Source organism: Theobroma cacao, chromosome 5 (genome assembly GCF_000208745.1).
Source record: "Theobroma cacao cultivar B97-61/B2 chromosome 5, Criollo_cocoa_genome_V2, whole genome shotgun sequence".
Taxonomy (NCBI): domain Eukaryota; kingdom Viridiplantae; phylum Streptophyta; class Magnoliopsida; order Malvales; family Malvaceae; genus Theobroma; species Theobroma cacao.
The window spans coordinates 29,630,766-29,643,580 of record NC_030854.1 but is presented as its reverse complement, the minus strand read 5'-3'; the positions used below and the strand labels follow the sequence as shown (position 1 = coordinate 29,643,580).

Here is a 12,815-nt window from a genome sequence, read left to right as displayed (position 1 = left end):
AAAACATAGCTCAAGTGGTAAAAGATTTTGCTCACCTCCCAGGTATCAAAACATAAAATGGCCAATTATACATACACACATACATGCACGTAGGGGATTTGGTGCCAAGATGAACAAAGGGTTACAACAATTTATTTATTCTTGCAGAGGCCACTGCCCACTGCAGCCTATCATCTGCAAGTAGTTCCATTACAATCCACTTGAAAGCCTCAAGCTTGCTACAAATATATTTTTTAGATAAAATTATAACCGTAGAAATTACATATGAATACATTGGCATAACTCTGCTGCCACATGGAACAAGTCAAGTTGAAAGGTTGGACCTAGCGAGAATAACTATATACAGCTCACATGGCAACATAAACATACAGTGAACTCTCTTTCCCTCTTCTCCCAACATCAGTTTCTCAATGCTGCTGCACCCTATCATGGCAAATTTGATTTAAGAGATGGAAAGAGCAATGGAAAAAACTTTTTTCTCCCTTTGGCAATGCTCTAAAGGCCCACGCCATGGCAACCAGACATCAAGAGGCAACGCCGATGTCTGTCCATCCAGGCAGATCAATCTGGTCTAGAAATGAAATTTATCGACGCTGCTGGCACATTTGGCAAATGGTGGCAGACTTGACATTTGCATAGGTGCAATATTCACAGGACCAATGGCCTGAATCGTCAATATTTCTGCTAGAGCCACTGGATCTGGAGGTTGAACCTTTTGCCTTCCCACTTCTTCCCCTACTGCTACCACCTCCCAAGCTCTTTGAGCTCCCCATCCTGCTGCAGGCACCATGGGAGTCCACATCCGATAGACCATTTTCTAGAGCTCGAACTAAATTCTCAAAGTAATTTCGAGTCACACTGTTGTCATGCAGTTCATATAAATATAATTAGAGGATGCCAAGTCTCTGGAAAAAGCATAGGATAGGGAAAACACTTTGCTAAAAAGTTTAATTAAAAGATAACCATCTCTTTCTGACACAATAGATTCTTTCCATCATAAACCAAGCTTTTAAACTGACAAGCTCCTTAATAAAACTTCACATTAAGATTATCAAATTCTACTTGATATTGAGTTTTATAAAGAATTTAGATTTAAATATATATTAAATGAAAATTACCTTGTCAATCCAGCAAGTTTTGTCCGAAACTCATTAAAATCTTTTGATGGGCCCTCTGCATTGAGGTAAACCTGTAGCTCCTTCTCTGCACATTGGTGAAGTCGTTCTAACCCAGACTCGGCCTCACCTGCAAGACATACAGGGCATGAGTAGTGCAAAGTGAACAGGAATAAGATGCCATAGCTTATAGACAGGGAGACATACCTTGCAAGTATTCAAAGAACTGTCTTTTAGCATGTTCATGTTCTGGTAAATAATATCCATAGGCATATGTCCATTTCAGAACTCTCCTACATTCTACTATCTACACAAGTAGAGCAGCAGCGATAAGCTAAAGCAGTATGTAGCTAGTGACCCAAACAAATTTTGGAATTTACCTGTAGCCATGCCTCAGTGATGAACTTCAGCTGTGACTCAGGTTGGCACTGTCTGTCACTCAGCTTCTCAAGCTACAGTGACACATAATCATTAGCACTCTCCATAAACTAAAAAGCAAGATTAAATAGTCTGAAACAAGATAAACACTATCAAATGGGAGGGAAAAAACTATTCATCTTACTTCCTCTCTCTCTCTCTCTCTCTCTCTCTCTNCTATTCTTCCTCTCTCTCTCTCTCTCTCTCTCTCTCTCTCTCTCTCTCTCTCTTCTTCCCTCTCTTCATTTTATTATAACTAATATCATTCTTATTTTTTATATTTGTGGCAGGGGAAATTGTTGATTTTGAGGAATTTGTCACCTTTAACCATGAATTAGTTCAACATAACAGAAAGATTATCACCGAAGGTAAAAAATGCCACACTTTTAGCAGGCACAGTCCATTCAGATAAAATTAACTCAAGATATTACTTTAAAAACAGAATCACACAAGTAGGATTCCTCATTCACTGCCATTAGTTTTTTTTTTTCTTTTAATCTATATATCTTTTCTGGTATAATGCCATGGATGGTCTGCTATCAGCCCCCTAGGCAATAGAAAGCGCATAGCTGCTATATTATGAGAAAAGTTCAGAAGATACGTGTTAACTCAGATAAAAAGAATACGTAAATGACATGAACCAGCACCATTCGATTATTCAAATGTTATTGATAGCCTTCAAACACTATCTTTATGACATCCACAATAAATGGTAGCAAAATAAACTGACAACACCAGCAACATTAAATAGGAAGTCAATAACGTTAAGTAGTTTGGCTTACATGCACGGTCTGCATTTGCTGTAGATCTGCCAGTGCCTTTTGCCTAGACTGCATGAAGTGAAGAAAAGTTTTACGGAGTATTAACAAATGTTTTCTCATTTAAGTATATGATGGCTATTTCATCTATAAAGTATTCCCAGCAAATAAATTTAAGCCAGTCAAAAGGAGACAACAATATATTGTATGCATTATATTGCATGCATTCAAGCTTATATATGGCTGTTTCTGCCAAGTAAAGAAAAAATAATCAAGTACCAACAAGTATTGATCAAAGCAGACCACAAGATACTTCAAACAAAATATAGCCAACTAAGTAATCAGTTCAAACAAAGCAAAGATGCCTGCATATGCACACTGATGCACATGATTTCCCAAGAAATGGAATTCAGGAAAAGCAGAATTATTATACATGATAAAAAGATGATACTTAACGAAAATTCCACACTCTCCCATCACTGCATTAATCAGTTAAATCACTAAAAAACACACAACATTATACATAACTGAAAGCAAATTATCTCCTTCAAGCCGATTGTCATATTTTCTTCTGCCTCTGGATCACATATTTTATCTATTTAAGTTTCTATCTTAAGATAGATCATCTAAATTCCTTCCAGAAAGTGTCCTCACTTCGACGGAGGGGAGTAACTAACATTTTTCACTAGTCTCTCATTCTAGATTTATCAATATGCCTCTCAACACAAAGCACCCCCCTTGAGCACAACTACAACTAAATCCTGATAAATCTTAGTCTTATCTTAAAATAATAGAGCAAAAACAACAGAATGTACAGTAGATTTCTAATATGTGGTTTTAGAACGGAATATTCCTAGCCTTCACACACTCGGTACTAGCCAGGGGTAGAAAAGCTTAAACCTTTCATAACTTGGCTGAAGGAAAAAAAAAATTAACCAAACAACAAGCCTTCGGGGCTTCTTTAGGTAATTCATGATAATAAGGGAAGCAGTAAAAATAATTGCCAAGAAAGGTGCTTATGGTAGCTGTAATCCAGTCCATTGCATGGTTAGTATAAACTTAAATATTGTCCATGTCATCCATTGACCATCTTGCACAAGAATACGTCTCACAGGGCCCTCAAAATGTTTTCAAAAGGCAGTTTTAAATTGCAATATAAGTGCATTTCATGACTGTTTCTCTCCACCCCCCAGTTCTAAAAATTAATAAATAAATGAGTTGCTTGTATTGAATATATTGACAGGTGACAATAAATATGCCTTTCATCCAACCTCGGTAGCATACTGTCTCATCTAAAGCCTAGCTATGTCCATCTAAAACCCATAAACTATAATCCATGATCTTCAGCTCACTGACCAACCTTTCACTTAAAATGCAGGTTCAAGAGAACTAGGGTTAAAAAGGAGGAAAAGAGCAGAATGTAAATATCTATTATCCGAGCAATGCCAATCATAGCACTTACCAAATAAATCATTGATCAATAACGAAGAAATAAACTAAAGATAGTCTATCCCACAGCTTTAAAGGGAAAAGGAAAAGAAACTATAATGCTTAATTCACAATACAACCTAATGCCATAAACTTTATGGGGTACAAGAGAAGATAGAAGAATCTTTATTCTGCCAACCAGTTATTCAGAAAATCAATAACGGCGACACGCACCATGTCAGTTTCACTACAAATCTCACAAACTAATACATACTGATTGGTTGGTTGCCCATCGTTCGTAGTAATGAGTATATCTCTCTAGAGAGTTTTTAGCCATCTCTCTTCGTTTCTCAGCCTCATCATACTGTAAATAAATAGTATGGATCAGAAACACAAAGTGGGCAGTTAAATGATGATGCAAAATGACTTATGACAAGCACTGGGAAATGCTGAATGCCAAAAGTTTCATACCACACCCTCTTGTTTTGCTGTCTCATAACGGTTGCAAGCATAAAATCCACCAGTTCTCTCACCATGGTCTGACCATGCACCAAGGCAAAGCCTGCATGAATCTCTGGTCAACTGACAGAAATTTTTATAAAAACAAGAGAAAAATAAAACAGTATCCATACAGAAGAGTAAAAAAATCAATTTGTTTTTGGTACAAAATCTTTTCAGTACAGCCTCTATTTAGGAAAAATATTCACTCTTATTGGTCGACAATATAGCAAACAAACAATAGCTTGAATTTATACAAATGAATAGGAGAATTATTTATTTTGTTTTTTAATTATAAAAAAAAAAAAAAAACAAATAAGGTAGTGAGGTCAGAGTTTCATCAACATACAAGCAATGCATTTGTAAGCATTAGTATTAGCTCACCAGCAAAATTCAAATTTACAAGGTGGTGTGCATGTAATATGCATACACCCTTGGTTCTTCTCAATCGGGCGCTTGCATTTTGGACAAGGCTTGGAATTAGCCAATATCCTGAAGATCAAAACAGGCATATTGATTGAGAAACAGACAATTATGAAAATATTGTATGTAACAATAGATTTTGCTAAACAACTACTTAATAATTATACATTCTCTATATATAGTCACATACAGGCCCATTGGTAAAAGTGAGGCGGACAAGGAAAAAGAAACTTCATTTAAAGTAAAGAAAATTTCAAAGGAGTTATTCATTTTGTCCACTTTCAATGTTTAGATTTTAGAAGAAAGTCAAATGATACATAATTTAGAATATAAAAGGGTAAACATTTCGCCTATAACCTCTGTAGTTGCAACTTTTCCCACATAGTAACCTGGGATTTTTTTTCTTTTTCTCAATTAGCACTTGTCATTAAGTTCTGTTCCCAATGAAGGTCACACCATTAATTTTACCTAGTAAAATTACCAAAATACCCTCAATTAAAAAAGTGTCTTATTTTTTCACACTTAAGGATATTTTTATAATTTTACTAGATAAAATTAATAGTGTAACCCGTATGCATACAGAACTTAACCACTTAATTGAGAAAAATTCACAAGGTGCAATGCGAAAAAAGTTGAAACCACAAGGGATGTCGATAGAATTTACCCAAAATATAAAACTGACACATTAGTATAGATATATAAATAATGGAATACATATTTCACTACTTCATGTAGTAGCAAAAATAGTTCAATGCATAGAGCATACGTGAGAACCTATAACCATCATTACCATTTCCACAATTCTCTAAAGTATCATCTGACCCCCCATAACCCCCTCCACCCCTGCCCCAAGAATCCCTTCTCTCTATTTTTCTGATGTTCAGAACTACACTTTGTTGTTGGAAGGACTAAATCTCGACAAGCTTTTCCCAGTGGCCCAGTGACAAGATCCACAATACGCGACAGTCAGATAAGAACCATTCTACAAACATATTGTTTACTTTTCAACATGCAAACTTTTGCACTCAAGCTTAGATGTTAAGGGAGTAGAAAATGGCTTCTTTTGGGATGTCTATTCAGCATCAATTTAACAAACTCACTTTTTGGTACAAATTAAACAACCTAATGTATTAGAATAAATCTAATTACTACAATCTCATTCCGTACCAATTCATATTTTCAGACTCTGCACTGTTTTTCAGTATCCACTTGGCTACAGTGCCACAATCAACAGGACGGTGAGCTTCCTCAGTGCACTGCAAGGTCAAATGCCCATTATGGGTCACAATTCATGTTTGCAATTTTAAAAGTAAAAAAGAATGAAGCAGAAAGCCGTATGCATGAATTGTTAAAAGTACTCTAACCAGAAAAGATGCCAAAGGGTCTTACATTCCAGCAAAAGCTATAAGAGCAGCGACAAGTAACATCATAACTTCCACTGCCCAAAATAAAGTCCACAGCATAATCACAGCCTGGTGCAGGACACCATTTGGTCTAAAAAATAACACATACAAATATAGAAAATGTGTAAAGATACCAAAGGAATGAAATTTAGAAATGAAATAAGGAAAAAATTGTGCCTCTATCATTTTATTACTGATTCCAGTGCTGAATATATACAAGGCAGTAATTAAAAAATGGAAGATGAGAAAATATTAAAACAATGGATTAGTGGGTCTACTATATGACAAACTTGAGGAAAATCCCATTAATGAAGCTACAACAGAGACAGAAATAGATAAATTGTTATTAACAAATTTTTCATACACCCTTAACAAAGCCACATGAAAAGTGTAAGGTATACTTAGTTATTTCACAAAACCCCATGATTTGATCAAAAGATATATTGCAAATTTCAAAAACTATAGAAAGAAAAGAAGAAGAATTTTAGATTCAAAATGCCAGATAACAATTATTTTTTTGGAGAAAAAAGCCAGAGCACAAATATGATATGAATGTTGTTAAAATCCTTTTTAAGCAAAACTGCTAAAGGGTAGAACAAATTTTCAATTCATCCCCAATTAGATACTAACCATAAGGCACTGAAAAACACAATCCACAACCTCTCAACTCCACTACCATGTACTGGCACCCCCATTCTTCAACCCAAAATAAATACATTAAAAAGAATATAAAAGATATAGAAGTATGCAATTTTGAGAAATCATTTTGCAAATTTAACAAGTGAAGGAAAAATAAAAACACAATTCAAATGTTACTCCTATGTACAATTGACCAATTAATCAAAATTTTTTACAAATATTGTTACCTTCCTATTGTCTTCAACATAGGATCTAATGAAATAACGAAAATATTTCTCTTTGTCCTCATCAGAAGCCAATACATTTATCATATCTTGACCAACAGCAGCAGCACAGGATGGATCAGGACATCGCAACATCAAACATCCAGGACCATCATTGATGGATGTGCTAATATAACCTAAGCAAGAAAAATAGAAGATAATAACCAAATAAGAAAATTTCATAGCAAAAGATGAAAGGTCGGTAAACACAAAACTTAGAACAGTTGCACATAAACTCTCAGACATGGAAAAACCATTAAGATAAAAGTAATTTCATTTGCCAGGTTAACAAAACACAACTAGAATAGCTAAAGTATCACTAGGTCTGCAATTGAGCTTAAAACCACATACAACTAAAGTACAATGTGAAACAGGATTTTTACATGTACAAGGCCAATGTTGAGCTGCTTGAAGTGTTCCACAATATGGTCTATTTATCATAATCAGAGTGAATAGGACAAATAAAAAATTGCTCTTGGACAATAAGCCCTTCAACCCTTGCCAGCAGCTTAAACATGTGAACCCAATGCTTTCACAAGAAGCTTCCCAAAACCAACCCATAGCTCTTGAGACAACTCTGAAACTAAACTGAAAAGGGGAGGTACTGGTGGAGAATAAACCTATACGATAACAATAAGAAAAAGTACACACTTTCCACATAGTAACAACGCATTGTTCATCTTCTTTCAGCTTACTAAAAGGGTCATTGGCCATGCACAAAATATACATGATAGAAGGGCAACAGAACCAGGAGCTTAGTTATATCTGTGGATGCCCAATTTCCACAAAAGCTTCTAGATGCATGCACCTCTTGCAGTCAGTAAGGCATAAACATCAATGGTTGCAATATTTATAATGGGCCTGCTTTAAAGTCTTTCCATAGTCTCTTGCAAGATTTCTCTCATCTTTATTTCTTCAAAATATTTTTAGGAATTCCTCATGCCAATTAACAAATGGCCACTAATGTCCCATGGCACACAGCCTGAGCAGTCAAGGAAAAAAATAATTTATGAAATTTGCAAAAGGCAGTGATGGAACCCTGTCCACTAGTTTGGAATATGTTACCAACTCCCACTATCATTTTAAGAACCAGTTATCAGACAAGAAAAGCCACCTATTATGCAACTGAGAACATTTTAAGCATTTGACTACATAAGTTCTGGACTGCACATGACACCATTTACCTCTGCCACTGTCCCAGATCCAAAATCCTGAAATTGTTGGGAGACTCAAAATGATGGTATCAATAGATTCAACCAAAAAGTTTACCTATTCTATGAGCCAAATACCTGAACTGGCATCTCTGACAGAAACCATACTTTCTCATGGAGTTAGCTTTGGTCTTCCCCCCCCCCACATAAAGATAAAGGAACAAAGAAATTATCTTTGGAATGGATGGAACAGCTGGTAAATTTTCACCAACAGGGTGCTACAAAAACCACAGAACTTTAAAATTATGACCATCAAGGAAACAAGGATAAAACTAAAACATACTTTCCCTCCATCAACAAATCAGCCAAGCCAAGAGAGAATCAAACACATAACAAGAGAGCAGAACCATCCAATTCTAGAACATAAAATAGAGCTTTCTTTTCTCCCAGAACCTGAACCACCTAGAGGAAGCTTCCTAGCCTGAAATTACTGATCTTTCCCCAATTTCATGCTTCTAATTTAAGAACTGCAAATTCTTACAAAAAAAAGGGAGAGTAGCAGGCAAGCAGTGGAAATGGGTGGTCATATAGATAGTTAAACATTCTACTTCCCAAGAAATAAACCTTTCATTTATCTACTAAGCAGGATATTCATAACATCACCAGTACCATCTGGTAATATAGCTCTGGCCAGTTACGTAAGCTGACAGAAGCAATCATGACACTGATATTGAAATCAATGATATTAAAAGTTCGGACTTTTCCATGGCAAAGGTATGAAAAATTGTTGGTTTCCACCAAACAAAAGTAAACTAAAACAGGCAAAAGATTGAAATTCCTAGGATAACAGACATTAAAACTAAACAAACATCAGACTTTTAAGTACCATAAAATGAAAACATCAAGTATGGCTGTATCACAACAGACCTGCCCAGCAAGAGTTACAAAAAGGATGACCACATGCAGCAGTGTGTAGCCGATCATAAGGATATGTTTCAAAACATATCCCACAAGTCATCTGCCAAAATAAGAGATGCCAAGAAAAATAAAAGGTATAAACTGTCAAAGAGTGCATAGCAAATAAGCACTTGAACTCCTAGCTCATGACAAAACATGTCAAAGCTCTCATTCGGGCATTGCACCACTTACTTCTCTACCATCTGGAAATGGGACTACAGGCTTCTCCAACAAACCAACAGACCTGCGAACCTTTTCCTCATCTGCAAACCATTCATCATGTACCTTACTGACGCTCCTGTAAGTCCAAAATAAACATAAATCAATTAAAACATCAAAAAACACAAATATATCATCACCAGGAGATTGCCAAATAGATGCATATACCAAACAGCAAATGAAAAAATCCTAATTCCACTCAGCACTTACATAGCTGCAGTTAAGATCCATCAAAAATACATTTCTCGATAAGTAAAAACCTTTGCATGATTTGGAAGGAACAAAAGTAAGAGATTATTAAATAACAGAACTTATACCAACCATGATCACTCACCAATTATAGTAGCGTAGCAGGATGCCTGCTTCAACCTTTGAGATGGAAAGTACAGTAGATATCCTCATAATATCATCCTCTTGACGCTGACAAATATCTACTTCGCTCAAAACGGTATAATTTTGCTATGAAAAGAAGAGACAGATTTAGGATAAACTGCTTCAAAAAAAAAAAACAAAAAGAAACTAATTAACTAACAAACGAGGGCTCAAAAAACTTTAACTTTTATGTACACAAGGATAGAAATGTTATAAGCTTGTAGGGGAAACCACGTTGTTTGTAAACTGTCCTATAGCAAAAGAACTGAGTGCATACAGTGCAAGTTTAAAAGAAGAATTGTAAAAGACACTAACTATAAAATCAAAAAAGGTCTTTCAGTTTCAGACAGTCAATATGCACTGGAAGTAGTAACTATTTAGCATTAGCAAAAAGTAAGGTTTTCAGACAGTCAGTATGGACAGTTCAGTTGTTCCCACTGGTGCTAAAAAGAGAGCAGCATAAATACAATTAAAGAAAAAGGTCAGAGAGTTAACCAGCCAGTTTAACAACGAAAGCAGGTCATAATTTGGATTTCAACTTGCATACATGACTTTAAAAAATGGCTCCTGGCATGATTGCATTTTCCCATTATGTATACAAATGCACTAAATTATAAATATTACCAAAAGAGCAATGAATTGTGGTTTAAAAAAACCAAAAAGGATCCTTTCAAATCTAAGTAAAAGCATCTTCAAATTTCTCTTCTATCTGAAAAAGCAACTACTACCCATTAGCTAAAAGTAGCTAAAAATTATGCCATATAAGTTCCACCAAAAAGTAAAATGATTCTGGTGTTGAGCCTTTTCAATTAGAACTTTGATATATATATTTACACCAAAAGAAACCAAAATTCAAGATGCTTAGAGGAACCAAAATTCAAGAGACTTAGCAAAAACAGCAAAAATAAAACACTTGATAAATTTTAGTGAAGCAACCATAACCAAATTTTGGGAAAAAAAATCCCAACATCCTCCTAATCTAAACATAGATCTAATGGAACAAATATAGACGACAGACTGCATTTCAGGTAAATATTTTCTGGGTGCCACTTCCTTATGATGCTTACTTGCTCCATCCGTTGCAGGTCATGTTTATTTTTTATTGTTCTATCTAATTTAATTTCCTTTCCATAAAGTAACTTATATATAATTTAATTTATCCATCCTTCAGGTCTCAATCTTAGCACTGCACATAATCTAATAGTTCAATATCTATTAAAAGCTTTGATTGCAAAACCAAAGAATAAGTGCATTACTTTTACAGGTAAGGTCTTCTTTCTAGGTTTAGGGTGCAATGACACCACTTACACTAAACCAAATCCACCCAATCAACCAACAACCTTCTTATGTATATGTCAAAATTTGAAAAAACAAAGCAAAAGCCAGATCAAGCATATTAATGATTATCGAAGATTTGCCAGCAGTACCCCATAAAGATATTACAATTTGTTCATAAAAGCCTATCTATACCAACCCTATACGTGAAGTCGAGCGCAGTTCACATTAATCACAATTCACAAGGTCCCCTCCCCACCACCCACCAACCTTCGAAAAGAAAAACAGTTGTATAAAAATTAAAAGGCATCAACATATTTAAGAAATAATCATACATTTTAACAATCGCGATTACCCGAAACCAACCCCACATCATCCAATGCAACATAATCCTCAAAATGAACATTAAGAAAAGCATGGAAACCACAGCTTTAAATTTTAAAAAGAAAAATCAAAGCAATTAAAGCAAAACCCAAACAAGTACATGCAAAAAAAAAAAAAAAAAAGCCAAATACCTGGTATCGATGAGAGACAAGGTCATCAGAATCATCAGAATCGTTGTCGATGAACTCATAATCAGCGACATCGGCATCGGAATCATCGTAAGCAGCCATGGCTCCAGCATCATCGTCGCCGCCGCTGTAGAAATCGTCTTCCCCCGATTCGTTGTTGGCGTCGTGCATATCGATATCATCCTCCGATTCCATTTTCCTGCTGCTTTTTATATATATATGAACAGTAATAACAAATTCAATCAACGAATCGCAAATTGAAAATTTGGGAGAGAACGCAAAGCAAACCCTAGAAAGTATAACCAGATGGAGCGTGAAATCAATCAACGATGAATTTGGAGAATGAATAGCTGAGATGCAAATAAGGGGAGAAAAATAGGGTTAAAACGGGGATGGGGAAGGCGGATGGTGCCGTGAAGGCTGGAGAGTAAAGCCAAGCAGAAATGAAATGAGAATTGAAAAGAAATGACAAGAGGGAGACAACTTAATAAGTTAATGGTTAATTCTTTGTGGCTTTTGCCAGAGAGGAAGGAAGAAAAAACAAAAAAGGAGGAGAAAAGGGAAAACGTAATTAAGTAATTAATTAATAAACTTTAAATGTCAGTAGTATTTATTTCGTGGAAAAAGGTAGGTTTGCAGGAGACGATAATGATTGAGGATAGGGAGAACTTTGTCAAATTCCTCCATTGATAAACCTTCAAAAAAAAAAAGGTAAATGAAATTCAAGGAACAAATTACTATTCTTTACAATACAATTCCATGATTCGTGATTATTGAATTTTATTTGCAAAAAATGGTTTAATTATTATTAAAATTGTGTTTAAAATAAAATCAGCTTACGAAAATTTATATTAATAATTTAAGATTATTCATGAATCATCTTAGATCGATGAATTTATAAAAATTTAATTTTGTGATTCAAGATTTTAAACACTTATTTGTTTTTATTTTAAATTAAAAGATCGAATTATCGTATTAAGTTATGAATTCATTTTAAACAATAATCATCTCAAAATTACAAAAAAATAAATTAAATATTACAAATTGTGAGTCTTGAATCCGTAAAGTGAATTTACAGATATTAACAAGTAAGTAAAATAATTTTTTATTTAAAAACGTTTATATCCAAAATAAAATACCAACGACACGAATTAAAATTGTAAAAACTTTGAAATTAATAAATTTAAAAATAAATGAATTATAATGTGCATATTTAACGTATTTATGAATGCCATTTTAATGTAATTTACATTTATGATTTCCTTTAACAAAATAAAATTTAGATGTAAAATTGGTCTCTTTATAAAAACAATGCACCAATCCCAAGCCGATACGATCATGGTTCGTGATCTGGACCTGACAACCACCAATCGGACCATGCCCAC

At 34.7% G+C, this 12,815-nt stretch overlaps 1 protein-coding gene across 1 annotated transcript; it reads right to left on the bottom strand.

Moving 5' to 3' along the window:
- LOC18599238 (probable E3 ubiquitin-protein ligase ARI8) lies at positions 85-11,962 on the bottom strand. Its single transcript, XM_007029118.2, has 15 exons — positions 11,434-11,962; positions 9,606-9,730; positions 9,245-9,350; positions 9,023-9,113; positions 6,909-7,081; positions 6,029-6,133; positions 5,807-5,895; positions 4,601-4,708; positions 4,190-4,280; positions 3,993-4,082; positions 2,315-2,362; positions 1,496-1,567; positions 1,323-1,422; positions 1,119-1,245; positions 85-858 (listed from the first exon to the last, which is right to left on the bottom strand). Exons 1-15 carry the CDS (start codon positions 11,623-11,625, stop codon positions 585-587), a joined length of 1,791 nt encoding a protein of 596 aa, XP_007029180.2. The 5' UTR covers positions 11,626-11,962; the 3' UTR covers positions 85-584.

What these genes read in the sequence shown, in the direction of transcription:
- LOC18599238 (XM_007029118.2), bottom strand. Translation starts at nt 11,625, where the DNA reads ATGGAATCGGAGGATGATATCGATATGCACGACGCCAACAACGAATCG. An exon ending in CATTTCCAGATGGTAGAGAA is followed by an intron (nt 9,114 to 9,244) that starts GTAAGTGGTGCA and finishes TTATTTTGGCAG; the next exon opens with ATGACTTGTGGGATATGTTT. An exon ending in AGCAAATGCAGACCGTGCAT is followed by an intron (nt 1,568 to 2,314) that starts GTAAGCCAAACT and finishes GTGTCACTGTAG; the next exon opens with CTTGAGAAGCTGAGTGACAG.